Genomic DNA, 21099 nt, shown 5'->3' with positions numbered 1-21099 from the left:
GTAAATAAATTGTAAATAAACATATAAATAAACTGTTTGAACAATTACAACTGAAACACAATCATTATATTCTCACTGAATGAATAAAATTCAAGTGGAAGATCCTATGTATCATTTGACAGTTACATTTTTCATAAATATTTACTGATCTGAATATGGTTTGTAATAACAACAGTACTCCGCACAATGTAAAACTTGAACAAAAATTAGTGACTTCCTAAGAGTCCTGTTTCTATATTTTTACTGTAATAAAATGTAATGCAGTTATTATTTTGGTGAACAGTGGAAATCTAAATCAAAACCTGTCTTTAATTTCTAGAAAGAATACAGATAATTCTCAGATATTTCGTGGCACTTCTTGTAGTTAGTGATTAGGATGCTGCCTTTATTATAGTGGTACAAAACGTTTGTCCCCTTACCTAGAAATAATAGCCCTAGAAAGGTGTAACTTCACAGGAAGTTTAATCCTTTTCTATGTACTCTCCATGTATAGTAACACATTTCTCCCATCTATGGATCAGTTGTTTAATGCCTTGATCACAGAAGTCTGCACTTTCTGCCTGAAACCACAATTCCACTTTGATGCCTTTCTGAGATGAATCAAAGTGGCGTCCACACAATAGTTTCTTCATTTCTCAAAACAAGAAGTCTGACAATGCTGGGTCAGGAGAATAGGGTGGGTGCTGCAGTAGCACAAATCCAACAGTTGGTGCGAACATTGCATTTGACATTGCTTCTGCAAAGGTGTCAGCAATTTTGGAACCCTTTGTGCGGAGACCTTAGACATGTGCAGATGATCCTGTAAAATATTGTGGGCAGACCCATAACTAATTTCCACTGCATTTGCGATGAAACGAATTGTCACATATCTGTCACTCAGCACCAGCTGCTCAACCTTTGCAACCATCTCAGTGTCTGTGGATGTTGATGGCCTTCCTTCTCTTGGCTCATCAAAGACACTTGTACAACTGCACTGAAACTCCTGTTTTCACTTTTTTACAGTGTCATAGGATGGACAATTCTGCCATACACAGCTTTCATTTCTTCGTCAATTTCCTGAGCTTTCTTGCCCTGCAAATGCAGGAACTTGATCACTGCTCGATACTCCACGTTTTCAACCATTGCATTCTTCCTCAGATTCTGGGCTCCACCTCTGGTGTATGATCACTTACAGGAATGAAATTTCACATGTTAGTTATTGAATATGTAGACAACTTATATTAAAAACAGCATCCTCCTACTGATGTTTTATCTAGGTCAGAGTACGAACTTTTTGATACTCCTTCGTATGTGGTCCTAAAGCCATTATGAAGATGAAGTGGTACAAGAAGTACAAAGAAATATCTGAGATTCAACTGTATTCTTTCAAGAAATTAAAAATAGGTTTTACTGTGCTCAAGCTAAAGTGCTTAGATTTTTACTGTCTTCCATTTCAATTTGCCTGTACACTATGATGTTAAAAGAACAACTCAGTTATTATTTTCAAGAAAAACATTTCTTCAAAATGTATCGCCTAATAAGCAGCTAGAAATCAATATCTTTATTCCCTGTCAACGTAAGTGAAATTGTAACATATTTTCTATCAATGCTCAGCATCAGATGCCTCAATTATTTAAGGCAGAATGTTTTCTCCCAGAACCTTAAAAGTTGAATATCATGTCTCTGAACAGGTTAACAAAAACACCTATTATCAGATTAGAGAGAGAGAGAAAATCTTTTTTCGTGCAAAAACAAATTTTTAAATCGGACAACAATAGTCATCCATGTGTCTAATAGTGCCATAAAAGGTCAGAAAGGAGGGAAGTAGAAATCTAGAACACTGTTAATTATATATTATACAAAATGCAAGGTTCTTCACTTCAGTATGCTATCTTATTTACATTTCATCCATTTGAAACAATGGCATTATGAAGATTTTCCAAATAATTTATCGGTGCATGAGTTTGCTTATTATTTATTCTATTATAATCTAAGAAATATGCCTTTGCATATTTCTAGAACATCCATAATCAAGTGAATCAGTACAGAAAACTAAAATTTTTATTTTGTATCCATATTTTTATTAGCCTAAAGTGAAAACAATTTGAAACTTAATTTAGTCAATGCTTGTACATCAGCAACACACCATACAACTAAAGCATACCCCTTCATGCTACAGGTTCAAAATAAACAGCTATGTAGGAAGAGGAAAAAATGGGTTCATCCTTTGTCTGTAAGGAATTTTTGTCTTGAAGAGGACTTTGTCACCTGCATCTTCATTATAGCCTTTTATATATGTCTGACCAGGAACCTACAAGCAGATTTAATAATAAAATTATTAATTAATTGTTCTGTGTTAAATGAAAGGCATTATAAGGGAATGTTCAACAATCTATACAAGAAATAAAATACTCTAAACCACATACGATAGATGAATTCATTTAGTGAATGTTAAAGAAAAGAGCTAAATACAAATGTACCGAACACTTAGTATACTGAATTGGTTAAACTAATTAGCTCAATATTTATGAATCTCCTTTGGGATTCTGTCATCAGTCCAACTAAAAAGTAATAATAGACAAAGAAATAAATAAATGGAAATTAAATGAAAGAAGAAGAAGACAGGCTAACCAAAAAATATTATGTTTATAAAGCACAGCCATGCACTCTTAATTACAAGCATAGTATTTCAGCATAAAGGCAGTTGCAAGTTTACATGGCAGGAGCATAACAGAAACAAGAAAAGCATATTATTAATTAGAAATAAAACTAATAATTCTAATATTAACAAGTTAGTTAATGTATGCAGTGTATTACATTTCAAGGTGTTAATAATGATTCATAAAAAAAAATGACAACTTTTATGCATGATCTGAGAGTAGATGTGTATTTCTGTCCATTCATTCCTCTGATCAGCACATGTCAACGAACAATATTTGGTACTTCAGCCACAATATACAGCATATAGATAGACTATGTCAGGGATGACAAACCTTTTTAAGGGTCATGCCAAAATTGGCTAAATCTTTTAAAAACTACCCTTGCGTGCCCAGTACACAAAATTCATTAATTCTTTGTTATCCTTCTTAATCATACCAAATCTTCCACTCCAAGATTCTTGAAATCTTCTGATACTACTCTTCATTTGAATGTTTTTGTTTTTTTGATGGTTGAGCTGACATTCTAAACAATCTGTAAAGGACAAATAGCAATTAAAATATTTATGGGAATTAATGAAGAATAATCTCCAGTCTCCACGCCACATACAAACCGTAATTGACAATGAAGGAGGCTACACTAAATAGTGAATGTGGATAATATATATAACCTAACTTTACCAATAACTCATGTTCTGGTGTGAAATATACAAATTTTTTTCTTAATTTTGTTTCAAAATTTCATCAGTATGTCTCACCACTCCGACTTCAAACAAATCACTGCATGAAGTTCAAAATTTTTTTAGGATGTTCTGAATTAAGCGTGCCCAAAAAATTTGTACATGCTACTTTGGGCACGCATGCCATAGATTCATCAGCCCTGGACTATGTGATACACATTAAAAAAAAAAAGAAATAATTTCTGGACTTTTACTGGTCTGATTTTAGTAATATTTGGGAAGTTTCAACAAATTGTTCTAAAAGAGCCAAATATAAAATTTCATGAAAATCTATCAACTGAGAGTAATTACATGCAGACAGATCAGCAAAGAAATAATTACAAGATTTGTATTAGTCCAATTTTAATCAAATTTGGAATGGCTTGACAAGTCTGTCTAAGAGAGCTACATATAAAATTTTATAAAAATCCATCCACTGGGATGGATATGATTATTCATATCCATCCACTGGGATGTGAATAGATGGACAAAGAAATAATAGTTGGATTTCTACAGGTCTGATTTTAGTGAAATCTGGGATAGCTTGACAATTTTTCTAAATGAGCAAAATATAAAATTTTATGAAATCTTCCAATTAGGAGTCAACTTATTACATGTGAAGAGACAGACAGACATGGTGAAGGCAATAGATACTTTATACATACATGCCATGCTAATGCACCTAATAAAAGAATAATACTAAACTTTATCAAAAGAGATAATTCCATTATATAAAGCAATGGTTAGGCAATATTTTGAATATTGCTTACAGGCTTGGAAACCCCATTTTAGGAAACATCAGAACCTGTTTGAAAAGGTACAGAGAAGAGCAATGAGATTAGTTAATGCACAAAATTGTATTCTTATCAAGAGACACTTGAATTTTGTAAGTTAGTGTTTAGAAACTAGGTATCTGTGGAGTAACCTGATTGTGGTAGTAGTAGAAAAAATGGCAAATGATGCAAGAAAGCAAGCTTATACAGCATCAGCCAAAAATAGGTGGGGGGGGGGGGAAACAAGAAACACACAGTTCGCCCATTCATATGGTCCAAGAATTTGTCTAGTTCTCCCTTGAATTTATTCAAACCATCCAATTTCAAAACTTGTTCCAACAAATCCACCCTCAAATTGAATTTATGCCACCTCCTGTGTGTAGTGTCAGCAAGTGGAAGAATACCATTAACATTCACTTTACTCAATCCATTCAAGTCTTTAAACACCTCAATCAAATCACCCCGCAACTGCCTGGTCTCGAGACTGTAATTTGCAGAACTGAAGCCTTTTTGGTAAGGGCACCCTCTTGTTCTCTTCACCAATCTGGTTGCCCATCTCTGCACTCATTCCAACAAATCTACATCCTTCCTAAAATGAGTCCTCCAGACCTGTATACAGCACTCAACATGCAGTCTAACCATGGCCTTATATAAAGGGATAATCACCTTATCCCAGTTAGCAAAGTTTCTGTATATCATTGACAAAAAAAGCACATGAGCTGTCCTGGCAGCATGTCTGCACTATCAGAGAATTTCATATTTGACTGCATAATTACCCCCAGGTTTTTTTCATTCTCTACTACCCTAAGTGTAGTACCACACAGTTGATAAGTTACTAAGGGGTTACTGCTACCTATGTGCAGTACCTTGCATTTGTCAATGTTCAACTTGAACTGCCATTTCTCAGCCCAATGACCCAATTTTCCTAGGTCTTGTTGCAGTAGTTCACCCCAATGACTGTCATTAACCACACAGCCAACCTTTGTATCATCTGCAAACTTAACACATTAAGCCTGATATAGCATCATCAATATCACTGATAAATACTGAAAACAACAGTGGACCCCACAAAATAGAGAAAGAAAATGGGCCAGCAAATCAAAATGTCGCATAATGGGGGATTTTAACTTTTCACATGTTGACTTGAATTTGTGGGTTCACATGCTAACAAGACTTTTGTGGATTTCTTGGATGACTGTTTTCTACAGCACCAGGTTAGAGAGGCTACAAGAGGAAGCAATACTCTTGATCTGGTTATCAGCAGTGATTATTCATGCATTAAGAATCTGCAGGTAAAAGACCCAATGTGTAGCAGCGATCACAGTGTACTAATGATGAATTTAATTAAAGACATAACTACTGTCAAGGCATGCAGTGGGACCAACTGATGATGTTATCAACAGCAAATTCTAAATGGGAAGTAATCAAAGAAGTTACTAGGCTTTTCATACCAACAAATATACTGTTCAAGGCTTAGATCTAAATGGATGTCAGATGAACTACTGAAACGTGTGGCAGAGAAGAAAAGTGTATGGGATGCATATAAATTAGTCTTTAATCAAGTCACAAAAGAGATTAGGCAAGCTAAGGCAGATTATGAGAGGTCTCAGACAAAGAATGCAAAGAAAAACAGCAAAGACATTTTTTAATCCTTATATTAACTGAAGAAGGAAAGGGTTGAATCACATTGGGCCAACTGATGTCTGTGGCTTAACTGTTGATGACCCTGCTCAGGTTCCAGACAAATTGAATAGGTATTTTGTATCTACATTCACACATGAGGAATTCTTTAGGGAAGGGGATGCCAGAAGTGTGTCACAATCTAATGAGGAGCTAAATGACATTGTGATAACTGAAAAAGGAAAGTGGAGAAGAAATTGTTGAGGATGGACATAAAAAAGGCACCTGGGGCAGATGGAATCTATCCAATTATATTAAAGGAGGCAGCAAAGGAGGTAAACAAAACCTTAGCCATAATTATATTCAGGGGAGGTGTTTTTCAGCACCATGTATTGTAATATTGATGTTTTATAATTTTGAATCATCAAACTTACTGCATCTAGTGCACAGAAGTGATTTGTCACAGATGACTAGTTTTTTAAGAGCCTTTTCTATAATGATGTTATTAGTATTGGCAAAATGATGCAAAGAAGCAAGCTTACATAGTGAAAGCCAAAAAAAAATAAATAAAATTAAATTAAATTAAAAATAAAATATAGTAACAAATTTAATCCTCCCTCCTTTCATTTACCTATTTCCTTCAGGTATTTATGTAATCCTTCCTTAAATTTACATACACTTCTGATCTCCACAAGAATAAATGTGAGGTTATTCCAACAATCAATCAGTATCAGTCTTTAACTAAAGGGAAATTTTTGATTGGTCATCTAATTTGGAATTATCCCATCTCAATTTAAAGTTATGTCCTCTTGTGTATATCACATGACTAAGCATAAAAATTCCCTCAGCATTTAGTTTATTTCTGCATTTCAAATAGTTTATTTCATTTTGGCTGATGGTCTGGCAGTAGCATTACTGGAATTTTTATGAAGTTATTTGTGTGTTGATATTATTATTATTATTTATTTATTTTATTATTTTTTTTGTGATTTTATGAAACAATTGGAGAATAGTAATATCTAAATATCTTAAGCAGTTATGCAGAGTTAGTAAGGATTTTGGACTAAAGATGAATATGGCTAAAACAAAAGTAATGATGAACAAGTATGCCACAGAAGAAGCTATAATGATTGAAGGAGCAGTAATTGAAAAGGTGGAGTCATATACCTATCTGGGACAAGTCATTAGCTGTAATAATGATAAATGGATGGAAGTCAAAAGAAGAATAAATTTTGGATGGATAGCATTCAGGAAATATAGTCACATACTGAGGAGCAATATCCCAATTTGTCTGAAACGTAAAATAATGAACCAATGTATACTCCCCACATGACTTATGGAAGTGAAACTTGGGCACTCACCAAAAGAATAGCAGAGAAACACATGGATTAGGCAGCAAACTCAAGTACAGGATATTCTTATAAAAACTAAAGAGCTAAAATGGTCTTGGGCAGGACACAGCTCAAAGACATGATGACAGATGGACTAAGAAAATAACAGAATGGTACCCAAGAGGAGCTACGAGAAAACCTGGATGACAACAACGGAGATGGACAGATGAAATTCATGAGTTTGTGGGTAGTAAATGGATGGCTATTGCACAAAACAGAAGGAACTGGAAAGATGCTGGAGAGGCCTTCATCCTGCAGTGGATTGAAAATGGCTGATGATGATGAAGAATATCTAAAGTGAACATTTAGATCTTAATGTTCTTTTAGTGACATGATGTGCAGTTATATCAAGAACTGGAAATTGATAAAATGATGAGCACTTAAAACTGAGTGAAGGGTAATCCACATTTAATTTCATTAAGCATTATGGATTAATTATTCTCAGATGTTTGTGGTACTTCCTTTACTAATATTTCAGTTTGTGCTTTGTGATTTTTGGATAGTGCTGTTTTTCATATACGGATCTTAAATGTTCTTTTAGCAGAATGGTGCAAAGATATATCAAGAACTGAAAATTGGTGAAATAATGAGCCTTTGAGCCTGTGCGGAGTGTGGTCCGCCTTTAATTTCTTAAAGAATTGCACATTGTTCTCAGATGTTTCGTGGTACAGGAATTCTCAGACGCCGACTGGGCTAGCCGGGTGGGTAAAGTGCCTGTCTGGCAACCCAAAGGTCGTAGGTTCGATTCCCGCCTCGGGCTTGGATCAAAGTACTGCAAAAACCTTGGGAGGTGCATTATGGCCACAGAAGCCTATGCGCCAACAACTACCAAAAAAAAAAAAAAAAAAAAAAAAAATTCTCAGACAAAATGTCCGAGAATAATCTGTGATTTGAAGGATTGGATGCAGATTGCACTTCACGCAGGTGTAAGTGCTCAATTGTTTGCCAATTTCCAGAACATTCAGATGCTGAAATAATTAGAAAGAATTGAAGTTAATAATTCTGATGGGCTATTTGATGAATCATTGTATGTTAGTTTTTGTACACAAACTAATATAAATTAGTTCGCAGTAAGAGGAGTAGAGCAAGAAATTATATTATTTTACATACATTTAAAAAAAAATCAACTTCAGATTCTTCACAATATGAGATGTAATGAAACAAACAATGCCACTACAATAACTTCGGTCAACTTCTGCACATAGACATGAATATCTGCACTAACTTATAAATGTCCAGGGTTTAGTTTTGCCATAGTGTTTTGCTTTCAAGATGACTAAGTTTACAGTGATATATGCAATTTTATTTTGTCTGAAGGCAGTGCAACACTATGGCAACTCATGGAAACAAAATTTATTCTGCTGTAAGCATTAAGACTATATACTAGGCAGTTTAAACTCCGCTAGTGAAAACACACATACACACAGGGCAGGGAAAGTCTTGTACTTTACAAAAAAAAAAAAAAAAAAAAGGAATCTTAATTTACAGCATTTATAAATAATTATTTTTGTAGATAAAAGTTTGAGAACTACTGAAATAAAAATTACATCTGAAATGGAGAGCACAGTTTTTATCTGTAGTTGTCACAATAAGAAACTGACAAGTTTAATTATGGATTAATTTTTGAAATGAACCATTCTTATACCTAGTGCTTTTTTTTGGGACGGTACGGTGTACTGGTATCTTTATTAACAATGACATGTAACATTTGGATGCAGTGCACTTCGAAATTTGTAATATTCCATAAATTTTTTTCGCACGTTTACCTACTATTCAAATAAGCTTAAAATTATTTAACTAAATTTGCATTTTTTACTGTCTGTTGTTAAGATTTACTATATAAAACTGTATAATCATTTTTATAATTCTAAATTGCTCAGTCGGACCTCTGTTTAACGAAGTCCTTTTATAGCGAATTATTTTTAATTCTCCTTGGAAGTAACATTTAAAATAGTTTCCGTTGAGCGAAGAAAATTTTCATATAGCAAACGGATCAGGAGAGAATTAACTCGGTACGCACTGTTCATATTTCTGGCCTTCAGACAATTAGTGCTGCCGCAAGAATTAAGAGAGCTAAAGCATTCTACAACTTAGTGGTACCTGGTAAAACCTATCCGACCACCTGTCCTACATATGGAGGAGTCGCGCTAGTCAAGAGTGAGCAGATCAAGGTGTATTCCCAGTGGGGCTTTGGCCCGCCTTCTACTGCAGTGGTGTCCAACCTTTTCCCGTATAGGGGCCATATTCAAAAAAATTCAGTTACATTTCTTTAGTGTGTTACATTTTCCACATCTTGTTGCATGTAAAAGTAAAATTGAAAATATTCCGAAAATTTTTATTAAGTACAATATACAATTATATTGTACTTAGAGGGGAACAGGGGGCTTAGAGGGGAACAGGTATCCTGTGTGTTATCAGACACTCAGCCTAAAACACTGATGGATCCAATATCTCTCTATTACAGAAGATTTAGGAGAAGTCCGGTTGGCCTGCCTCCCTAAAATCCACTCATGCACACCTTCTCGATGGTAAGCCCTGTTACGTCACTTAGGTGGCAACGAACGTGTAGAGTGGTTCTCTTCAAGATGCCTGGTCAGCATGAAGAGGAAAAGACCAACCCCTCCAGCAATATGAAAGCACGACGAAACAAATGGCCCTCAGTCCCCAGCAGCTTTCACTCTTCCTCTTACGGCAGCGAGAGGATTAGAGTGGAAGCAGAGGGTGCTAAGAATCTCTGGGTACGACCAGGCTGCCATGCACGGAAACTGAACTTGGCCTGTTATAACGTAAGAACACTCATCGGTGAAGACAGGATATTAGAGCTGGAAAAGGAATTAGAAAATGTGAATTGGAATATCATCGGTTTGGCTGAAACAAGAAGAAGAAATGAATCACTTATAAGTTTATCAAGTGGAAATCTGCTGTACACCAATGGAAACAGTGAAAGGAGTGAAGGTGGAATTGGGTTTCTGGTCCATAAAGATTTTAAAAACAACATTTTGGAATTCAAAAGTACATCACCAAGAGTGTCAAGACTAATACTCAAGATTTCTAAGAGATACAAGCTAAAGATTATAATGATTTATGCACCAACATCGAGCCATGATGATGAAGAGGTTGAAGAAATGTACACTGAAATTGAGAGTCTTCTAGATGAGCAGAAAACCCACTACACTATTATTATGGGAGACTTCAATGCTAAGGTTGGAAAAAGACAAAACAGCACAGAAAGGGGAACTATAGGAAATTTTGGAATTGGTGAAAGAAATGAAAGAGGTGAAAGACTTGTGGAATTTGCAGAATCTCAAGGACTGTCAGTAATGAACACTTTTTTCAAGAAAAGGGTGAACAGAAAGTGGACATGGAAGAGTCCAAATGGATTAACTACTAATGAAATCGACTTCATCCTCACTAACAGAAGATATATTGTGAATGATGTTACCGTCCTGAATAAGGTAAATGTTGGAAGTGATCACAGAATGGTAAGATGTACACTTGATATAGATGTAGGAAAGGAAAAAACTGACTCGAGTAAATAATACAAAGGTCTTTGAAATAACAGAGGAGGAGAAAAAGCAGTATGTACTGGAACTTAAGAACAAGTTTGAGCTTCTGCAGACTGCTGATATCGACCAAGATATCGACGAGGAATATTACAACTTTTTGAAAGTGATAAAGCCCAAGAAACCTATAGGGAAAAAGAAATCCAAAGAAGAAAAAATTAGTCAAGAAACACTTGTCATGATGAACCAAAGACGACAAATGAAAAGCAAGAAAAACACTGACAGGGAGAAAATTGAGTATACTGAGTTATGCAAAGCCATTAGAAAGAGACTCAGAGAGGACATAAGAAGATTTAACACAAGAAAAGTAGAACAAGCATTAAGGGAAAACAAAGGATTTAAATCAGCAGCCATGAGCAGTAATACAGAAATACAAATGATACTGAAACTGAAGAATAGCGATGGTGTACTTATAAACAGCAGAGAAGGCATAATTCAAATAGCAGAAGACTACTATAGAGAATTATACAAGGAGCAGGGGAATGATGCCAGCAGTGGGGAAGATGGATTGCAAAGTAGCAACACATACGACATACCCAATATTCTTCCTGATGAGGTAGAACATGCATTGAAGAAAATGAAGAATCAGAAAGCCCCGGGGGAAGACGAAGTTACTGTAGAGTTGTTGAAATTGGGAGGAACAGACATAACACAAAAACTGGCAAGGCTCTTCACAAAGTGCATTAGAAAAGGTGTGACGTCTAAGCAGTGGAATAATGCAATCATAGTTTTGCTGCATAAGAAAGGAGATAAATCAGAAATTGGAAATTATAGACCAATTAGCTTGTTATCCCACATCTACAAGTTGTTCACAAGGGTCATTACTAACAGATTAGAAAGAATACTGGATGAGAATCAACCGAAAGAGCAAGCTGGCTTTAGGACAGGATTCTCAACTATGGATCACCTTCATGTAATATCACAGCTAATGGAGAAAGCAAATGAATATAAAACACCATTATGCCTGGCATTTGTGGATTATGAAAAGGCATTTGACTCCATACAGCATAAGGCAATGTTTCGGGCACTGGAAAGACAAGGCATTGATACCCCATATATTATGATTTTGAAGAAAATATACGAGAGTGCTACCTCCTTTATTAGACTAGACAAAGACAGTAGGAAATTCAAAATTGAGAAAGGAGTTCGACAAGGAGACACAATATCTCCGAAGCTGTTTACTGCTGCCCTTGAGGTAGCTTTCAGAAGATTAGACTGGTCGCAGAAAGGAGTCAATGTGAATGGAGAGTACCTAAACCATTTACGATTTGCAGATGACATTGTGGTCATAAGCCATGATCCCAAAGAATTAGAGGAAAATCTTAAATCAGTTATGCACAGCTAGTAAGGATTTTGGACTAAAGATGAATATGGCTAAAACAAAAGTAATGATGAACAAGTATGCCACAGAAAGGGAAATAATGATTGAAGGAGCAGTAATTGAAAAGGTGGAGTCATATACTTATCTGGGAAAAGTTATTAGCTGTAATAATGATAAATGGCTGGAAGTCAAGAGAAGAATAAATTTTGGATGGATAGCATTCAGGAAATATAGTCACATACTGAAGAGCAATATCCCAGTTTGTCTGAAACGTAAAATAATGGACCAATGTATACTCCCCATCATGACTTATGGAAGTGAAACTTGGGCACTCACCAAAAGAATGGAAGAGAAGCTGAGAACTACACAGCGAAGAATGGAACGAATCACATTGGGAATAAGACTGTTAGATAAGAAGAGAAACACATGGATTAGGCAACAAACTCAAGTAAAGGACATTCTTATCAAAACTAAAGAACTAAAATGGTCTTGGGCAGGACACATAGCTCGAAGACATGATGACAGATGGACTAAGAAAATAACAGAATGGTATCCAAGAGGAGCTAGAAGAAAACCTGGAAGACAAAGGCGGAGATGGATAGATGAAATTCATGAGTTTGTGGGTAGTAAATGGATGTCCAGTGCTCAAAACAGAAGGAACTGGAAAGTTGCTGGAGAGGCCTTCATCCTGCAGTGGATTGAAAATGGCTGATGATGATGATGATGATGATGATACAATTATATTTACTGAACAAAACATTTAATGATGATTTTTTTTGATAATTAACAAAATTTAAAATGCTGTTTTAGTTCATTTTCCTCGCAGGCCGTTGGTTGGACACCGCTGTGAATCAACTGTAAGCACCCTGTTTGAGAATTAGGAGAGGATGATTTTCTTTTACCCTGACAAATAGTTTCACGGACGTGCGTTATCCACATTTTCTGTAAATTTACCCTATCTCTGTTTACATGGTCGCAGTACCTGAATATCCGAATGACCGACATTTTCGACAGTTTCAAAAAAAAAAAAAAAAAATTCAAATTTAACAACTAGTGACGAGAGACGGAAAACGATGACAATGGAGGTATTAATCCTTCTAAACATGAATTGTTAGCATTTGGTGAAAGTGAAATTAGAAAATTGTAAATTAGGTTATAATTAAATGAAAGAGATGCAATTCATGGGTTTTGGGGATACCTAATTGATAAGGTTTCAGAAGAATTGAAGAATTTGATGAACGCTCTGAGTACGATACCAATTTCAACGAGTGAATGTGAACGAGGATTTTCACAAATGAATCTGATCACCAGTGCTTCATTGATGACAAAACAGTTTCTTCACTACTGTTTCTTAAAATTGTAGGCCAATGCTGACCCGCTTCAATCCAGCAAAATATGTCGATTCATGGCTGCTTCGGAAACATCATTCAGCATCCGACACACAAAGAGGAAGAAAAGAAGTCAGCATAGGACAGGAGTTGGCAACCTGCGGCTCGTGCCGCATGCAGCTCTTTTAATACGTAGCTGTGGTTCTTTAACTTTACAGCAAACATGAAGCACAATTTGAAATGGAGTTAGAGGACTTAAAAATCAAGGACATGTGGAGTGCAAGACTAAAATGCCTTAAAACCGAAATTGAGGATTTGGGGAGGCAAAAGGCTGCTGCTCTTGCAATTCTACACAAATGGACGGCGATAGATGAGTTTAAAATGCAGACCAAATTGTGTTTGATGCGTGGAGTAACTTACCGGACCCATATATAAATTTGAAAATACTTGCATTTGGACTTCTCTCAGTTTTTGGTTCGACGTATTTCTGCGAGCAAATATTTTTGAACATGAACTATATTAAAAATAAATCAAGAAATCGTCATCTGAACAATGCAGGCATGTTTAATTACGACATACTCGCATGACGTTGAGAGACTTGCTCAAGAAGTTCATCAGCAAAAGTCACATTAATTTATACCTAATTGAATGTTTGTTATGTTTTTTTCAGTATTAATAAATAATATTTCAAAAAATATATATTTTTTAATAAACACCTTCCCACTCTATTCCATTTCTTTAAAAACTCTCGCCTTTCTTCCTCTCCTCCTCCCAGCTTGAGCTGAGGTGCGTGGCTCTTTGGACTCTCTCTTTTTTAAATTAGATCAAAAATGGCTCTTCACTCAAAAAAGGTTGCCGACCCCTAGCATAGAGTGTCAGATGAGAACTTAATAAAAATTTGAAATATTCTACAAAAACTTTATTATGAAATTATTTTTACTTATGTTATTATTTTTTACTTATTTTACTCACATTTTACTTATTTTTTTATACACTTGAATAATAAATTTATGCTTAATAAACTGTGTTAATATACCTAATTTGTTGTTCTTATTCTAAAAACATTACTACTAAAGTAACAATACCAGGAAAAATATTTTTTAGAGTACTTTTCATATCCTTTTAATTTTCAATTTTTCCTGATAGTGAAGAATGAGTACCGGCACCTATTTTTTTTTTTACAAAAAAAGCACTGCTTATATCACTTATGAAGTGCTTTGACCAAATTCTTAAACTTATTAACAAAAGTGATGTTCCAGGATCCTTGCTGGATCCCATCATTAGACCACATAGGACTATTAACAGCTCCTCACCACGGCTCACTAACAAGACTGTACAAGAACTGCTAACAGTCCTGTACGGTCTGATGACGGGATCTGGCAAGGATTCTGAAATGTTACCTTTGCAATAAATTTAGGAATTAGATCAAAACAATTAATAAACTAATTTGCATTATTCACATGGTATAAAAGTGGTTCATTTTAAAAACTGATCAATGGATAATCACTATGTAGCATCATTTCCAAATTATATTAAGTTTAATTATATTATGAAAGAATGATAAATATAAAAATCACACAATCTGCAATACTTTGCTGATGCAGTTGTTGATACAGTATTTTCAGCTGCAAATTTTATAATGAATTTTTGGCTGAAGAGAACCAAAAGACTTCTTGCATATGCATTCCCTTTATTATTATTCACAAAATCAAATTCCACTATCAAAACTACAAATATGAATAAGTTTATAGGGAAATGATAACACAAATCCTCAGACCAAAGCTATTTCAAGAATTGAGTCAAGATTTGTAATTCTCATGAATAAATAAATGAAAGAACCACACTGATCCAAACTTCAATAAAAAGGGAAAAGATCACTTGAATCAAATTAATTTTCTCAATTTTTGAGAAGTGACTATTTACTTTTGTGAAATTAAAATACTTACATTGGGTTTAAAAGATTTGTGCTTTTAATAATGTATATGCCATCTCCTGTTTCAATTACCGAAATATAAAAATATAATTTGCGGTTGAGAATATTTGCAGCAACAATCTCCTTATACATCCATTTAAAAATTGTAAATTAAAATTTCACATTAGTATTCATAGTATGGGAACAAGTTGGTCCTTGAGGGTGTCGCAGACATTCTCTCAGATATGCCAAGCTGTGCTTGCTACCTAGGAGTCTAAAACACTGATGGAACTGATATTCGGATGAAACTCAAGTCAACTGGACCTAATTTCGGCAAAGTCCAGTCGGTCTGTAACAGCCAAATCCCTGCTTGCACCTTCACGATGGTGGGACTGTTAGTAACCTGGGTATAACCTCTGTGTGCAAGTCCTGAAATATGGCACCTAGCACACTGTGGATGACCACCCAAGTGCAAACCAACGTAAGCAGGGGGTCGAGGTGTGGCGCCCACACCACATGGAGGAATGCCACCCCTGTGTTACCAGGCAATACTAGGTGGTAGATGACTCATCAACCGGTGCAATACCACCACTTTGCTTATTGGAGGCTTGAAGTGGTGGAACCCATGTTTAGTCTCCAGAGCAAAGCTCTGGTAATCCTTCACCCATCTCTTCCATCATGCAGTATGATTGATGGCTTTTGAGGTTATGATGGACATCATCGTGAGATACAATCTTCCTTACATTTTGAGGGGGGTACAGCTCTAAAACGATGTTCGCAGGCCGGCTGCTAGTTAGTACGCCGGGCCGAACCTATTTGTAACTCTACAGGAGGATTCCGGATCAGCTAGTGTATAATCTCCCTGCCTCTACTGTTCCAGACCGTATTATTTTTTATTTTTTTATTTATTATTTTTATATTTTTTTTATTTATTATTATTATTTTTTTTTTACACAGGCGGCCCTTGCCACTGAAATCTTTGGAAACTAGGTGGCAGGGCCTGCCAGAGTACAAAAATCTACTGGGTACCTGACCTGCCTCCCTGGGGCCAAGTGCGGTAACGGTGGGTCTCAACAGCTAAATGGTCAGAAGAACAACGGTACACAACACTACACATCCTTCCACTCCCCACACACTTTTTAAATCTCTGGCCTTCACAGAGTTCTTTGCTACACAGAGTGCACAACGCAGAAATGGGGGAAACCCCTGGTGCCATCAGACAACTAACGCACTTTGTTCCAGACAGGTCTCAGTAGTGTGTATGGGGAGGCCACGTTATGTCAAGGAGTTGGGTATATTCTTACCGTGTGTATGCCATATCTAACAATTTCATTATTTCATACAGTCCCCACCCCACCTTTTCTTACTACTAATAACACCATAAATTAAATAAAATAAATTTTCTGTTTATACTCCAGGATGACCACATGATCAGAAGAATTCACAAGATAGAGAGAATACAAGAAACAGCACCGTATCTAGTAATCACAGGCTTTAATCCCCGGTCACTCAAGGCACCCCAACCTCACCACTCGGATACGGTGGCCTTTGTCAAACTAATAGAGAAAACTCATCAGTCAAAACACCTAAACTTCTCAAACACTTCTTCATTCATTTCACAAATATACATGGTCTCAGTTCTAATCTAAATAACGTCCATTTCCACTTACAGTCTGCAAACCCCATGTACTTTTTCTGACAGATCTCAATCATCGGTTGATTCAACCAATGCTCATCTCAGCTGTCTGAACTATTTGCCGTTGATTCCCTTCTCTTCAAAGGTGATACTTGTCCATACGTCTATTCTGATATTCCCTGTGAGAGACTTAGTAATTTGGTATCTCCTCTTTTCGATCTTCTATGGCTTACAATCTCTCCATTTTCTATCAAATTCAGCTATTGCTTCTATCATTCTCCCAACTCCACTAATCACTTGGAACTCTTTGACTTCCTCTCTTTAAAACTTGACTTTCTCCAGGCCAACTTTCCTAACAGTGAGGTAATTTTCCTTTAAAAAACCAAATGTTCAAAACTACAGCTGGCTTATGTTTTCTAGTCACACGGACCCAGCTGGTCGAGATATTGAGGCTTTTCCAATTACTAATGACCTTGCACAGATTGTTCATTTAATACCAGATAGTCCTAACCAAAAAGTCAACGTGCTTGATCTTTTTTTCACAAACAACCCTTCTGAGTACAGTTAAGGTGAGTGGTCCTCTACGCACCTCAGATCACAACTTGGTAATGGTTCTCCAGTGGAGCCTTTCTTTCATGGCCATTCCCAACCTCACATTGTTTGCATTACAAGAATGCAAACTGGATGATCATGTCTGAAATTATTCTTGTAGGGATGGAATCATTATTCCACACTCCACCTTAAAATCTCGTCCCTTACCCAAATCTTGGTTTTCCAATAAATGTGCTATAGTCTTCTGTCAAAAGGATGTCAGAAGAATTTTGACAAATCTTGATGTTAAGAAAGCTCCAGGTCCTGATGGTATTTCTCCACTTGTTCTCAAAATCTGTGCTCCTGAACTTACTCCTGTTCTTTGCCGCCTTTTTTCACTTTCTTATTCCAAAGGAGTTTTTCCTTCTGCTTGGAAATTTGCTCATATCCAGCCAGTTCCTAAAAAGTGTGACAAATCCCTCCTATCCAGTTACTGTCCCATTGCAATTACTTCTACTCTTTCTAAAGTAATGGAGAAATCAATTAACTGTCAACTCTTAAACTATCTAGAAGCCTTCCATCTAATCAAGATTGCCGGCATGGATTCCATCAGTGTTGATCCACTGGTGATATCTGCCCTATGTTACACATCTATGGACAAATTCAATGGAAACGTTTGGCAAAACTCAAGCAGTTGCTCTTGATATTTCAAAGGCTTTTGATGGTGTTTAGCATAAAGGTCACCTAATTAAGTTCCCATTTTATGGTTTGCCAAGCACTTTTTGTAAGGTGCCTCCATAGCCAGGTGGGCAAGAGCAGCAGTGCGTAGCACACACTTCTTGATTAGACCGGGGTTCGAGCCCGTGCCCACCAAATATGGAGGATGCGGAAAGGTCAGGGAATGACCACCGCATATCTATCGAGCAATATGGCCCTAGTTGCTAATGCTCCTAAAAACCAAATAACAAACAAACTTTTTGTAATTGGGAATCCAGTTTTCTTTCTGTGGGTGATGGTTGATGGCTGTCTACCTTCTAACTTCTCCACTAATGCTAATGTTTCCTAAGGTTCAGTTCTTTTTCCTCTTGTATATTAATGACCTTCTTCCATTGACTGGAAATCCTATCCATAGTTTTGCTGACGACATCACATTGCAATCCACCTTCCAGTTTGTAAAACCTTACCTTTGCTGAAATAGCTTCAACTTCTCAAATATCCACTACCAATTCCTTAAATGCTAATTTTCTGGTAATTCCCCAGTGGGGCAAAGATAACTTAGTTGATTTCAATACTTCTAAAACTCAGTCCTGTCTTATATCTCACAAAAAGGATTCTTTTGCTCCTATGCTGATCTTCGATGACACTCCAATTTCAAGGCAAGATCGCATATCTCTATTGGGGATTACCCTGACTTCTAATCTCTCTTGGCATAAGCACATTACAAATATTGTTTCCTCTGCATCTAAAAAAACTAGGTTTTCTCCTTTGCTCTCATCTTCTAAACAGCTGTTTACTTTGTAAAAATCACAAATCTGCCCTATCATAGAATATTGTTCACACATCAGGGGCGGTACCCCCAAAATCTCTCAGACTTCTAGATTCTATTCAAAAGAGGGCATTTAGGTTAATTAATGATTCATCTCTAACAGAGTCTCTCCATCCCTGTCTCATAGACGTTCTGTTTCTGCTGCATGCCTTTTCTATAGATACTTCCGTGGGCGCTGTTCTTCTGAACTAGCCTCTATAATTCTCACTCCCCTTTTCAAAGTAGTCTGAATACATGCCACAACCAGTCAACATCCTTTTACTGTCCAACTACACACTCACAGAACCAACTTTTCTTCTCCCTCATTTATTCATTCAACTTCCATTTTCTGGAACAACCTTCCTTCATATGTATTTCCTGAAAATTTCAATCTACAGAAGTTCAAGTCTAATGTCAACAAATATCTTCTTTAATCTTCTCAACCTACACATACTACTAAGTACTATAGGTTCTAATACCTCTCGTTTTTTGGGTTTCATTTAAAAAAAAAAAAAGAGTAACGCACCTGATAAATTTGCATACTTTGCAAGGGCAGATTTATTAATATAGAAATGCAAATTATTACATTAGTAACTGATTTTATTCATAATAATTTGTTGTAATTAGCTATTTCATCTATTATTGCATCAAAATTACTATTTTACAAAAAAAAAAAAAAAGGTATAAAATTCACATAACACAGGTAAGAAACTGTCTGGTTTCATACAATATTTTCCTAAAAAGTCGCCACATCACCAAACAGCCAGTACAGTGTTTATATATTTAACCTATCAAAAAATTAACACAGATCTCAAAATTAGTCTTCAGGTTAGTTTCTGCTGCTGCTACTTAAATTTTTATTTAGCTGGCAAGATCAGATTCCTGAAGACTGTAAAGCAAAAATAAATGACCTTACTCTATTCTGAAAATTATTTCTTTAGACTTTAAAATCAGTGTAATTACAAATAATGCTGCAATAAAGGTGTTTTTTAGCATTCCCACCCCCCTCCACATGTGTTTTGGCAGAAAATTCATATCAATGAACATGTAGAATATTTTTTGACAAGGAAAACTCTTCCAATTATGCAGAATTTTTTTGGCACACAGTCCTCATTAATATAGAGCTTTTATTGTGTAGTACATATAATTCAGCAGTGCCAGCTGAGATCAAGAAAATCATGGCTGCTAGTAGAATAATTGTAAAATGGTGGGGTCTTGCTTGCCTGATTTCATGTAACTTTAATTATTATGGATTAAAACATTATTTATACTTACTTTTCTCAATACATGATTAAATTGAATCGTGTCTTCAGCTGAGGCCCATACTTCAGGGACATCAAAATTTGGAACTGAACACAGCTCTACCAACGTAGCCTTGGAATTGGTATACCTACGAAAATTTGAAACAAGTCTTGTTATCAGAAAAAAATAAATACTGACCGACTGAAGTCAAATTTCATGGTTGAAAAGTGGATGAAATCAGACAGTAAAACAGTGCCAAAAGCTCTACAGAAAATTAGCAGTATAGCACTAAAATGGCACTCTTTTTCACCCAAAAAGAGAGAGAAATATTTTTCATGGCTATAATTCTTTAGTTAAAAAGTAATGATACATAATGGGAGGAGGCAAATATTGTACTTAAAAAATACTAAAATTATCACTTTTTTTTTGAAAATTCACACACATTTAAATATTTTTGGTAGGTGCTGTATACCAATGTGTTAATTTGAAGGTCAAAAGGAAAGATGAAAACTTTTGATTTTTGAAGAGCAGGAGATGTTTTTTTTAAATCCAGACTTTGGCAATGAAATTAAATTTTGCCGACAATGCATATATTAAGATACAGCACAGAATCCTTTACCAGTATGGTACAGTGCACTTTTAGCATTCAATACCAGATGACTACTTTGCCCTCTTCAGAAATATTACGACAACTGTTAGCATTAGCAGAGGCATATGATGCAAGAAAGCAAGCTTATATAGCATCAAGCAAAAAAAAAAAAAAAAAAAAAAAAAACACTACCAAATTCACCCATCTATTCATTCCAAAAGTTTGTACAGTTCTTCCTTGAATTTATTTAAGCTATCAACTTTCACAATAACAGATGGAAGTTTGTTCCAGCAATCAACTACCTGCTGGCTAA

The 21099-nt window shown here is 35.8% G+C and overlaps 1 protein-coding gene across 1 annotated transcript in view; it reads right to left on the bottom strand.

The window, feature by feature from the left end:
• Nucleotides 1-2058: 2058 nt before the first annotated feature.
• Nucleotides 2059-21099, bottom strand: part of ND-42 (NADH dehydrogenase (ubiquinone) subunit ND-42) — a 116725-nt gene continuing 97684 nt past the window's right edge. The window contains exons 7-8 of the mRNA XM_090382835.1: nucleotides 20231-20345; nucleotides 2059-2290 (exon numbers count right to left, since the gene is read on the bottom strand). Of these exons, the coding sequence (XP_090238961.1) occupies nucleotides 2174-2290; nucleotides 20231-20345 (232 nt within the window). The 3' untranslated portion in view covers nucleotides 2059-2173. The remainder of the gene's footprint in view (nucleotides 2291-20230; nucleotides 20346-21099) is intronic.

This window comes from Mastigoproctus giganteus, chromosome 10 (genome assembly GCF_048544385.1).
Source record: "Mastigoproctus giganteus isolate SK-2022 chromosome 10, ASM4854438v1, whole genome shotgun sequence".
Classification (NCBI taxonomy): Eukaryota; Metazoa; Arthropoda; class Arachnida; order Uropygi; family Thelyphonidae; genus Mastigoproctus; species Mastigoproctus giganteus.
The sequence above is the reverse complement of the archived record's forward strand: the minus strand, read 5'-3'. Positions and strand labels throughout refer to the sequence as shown.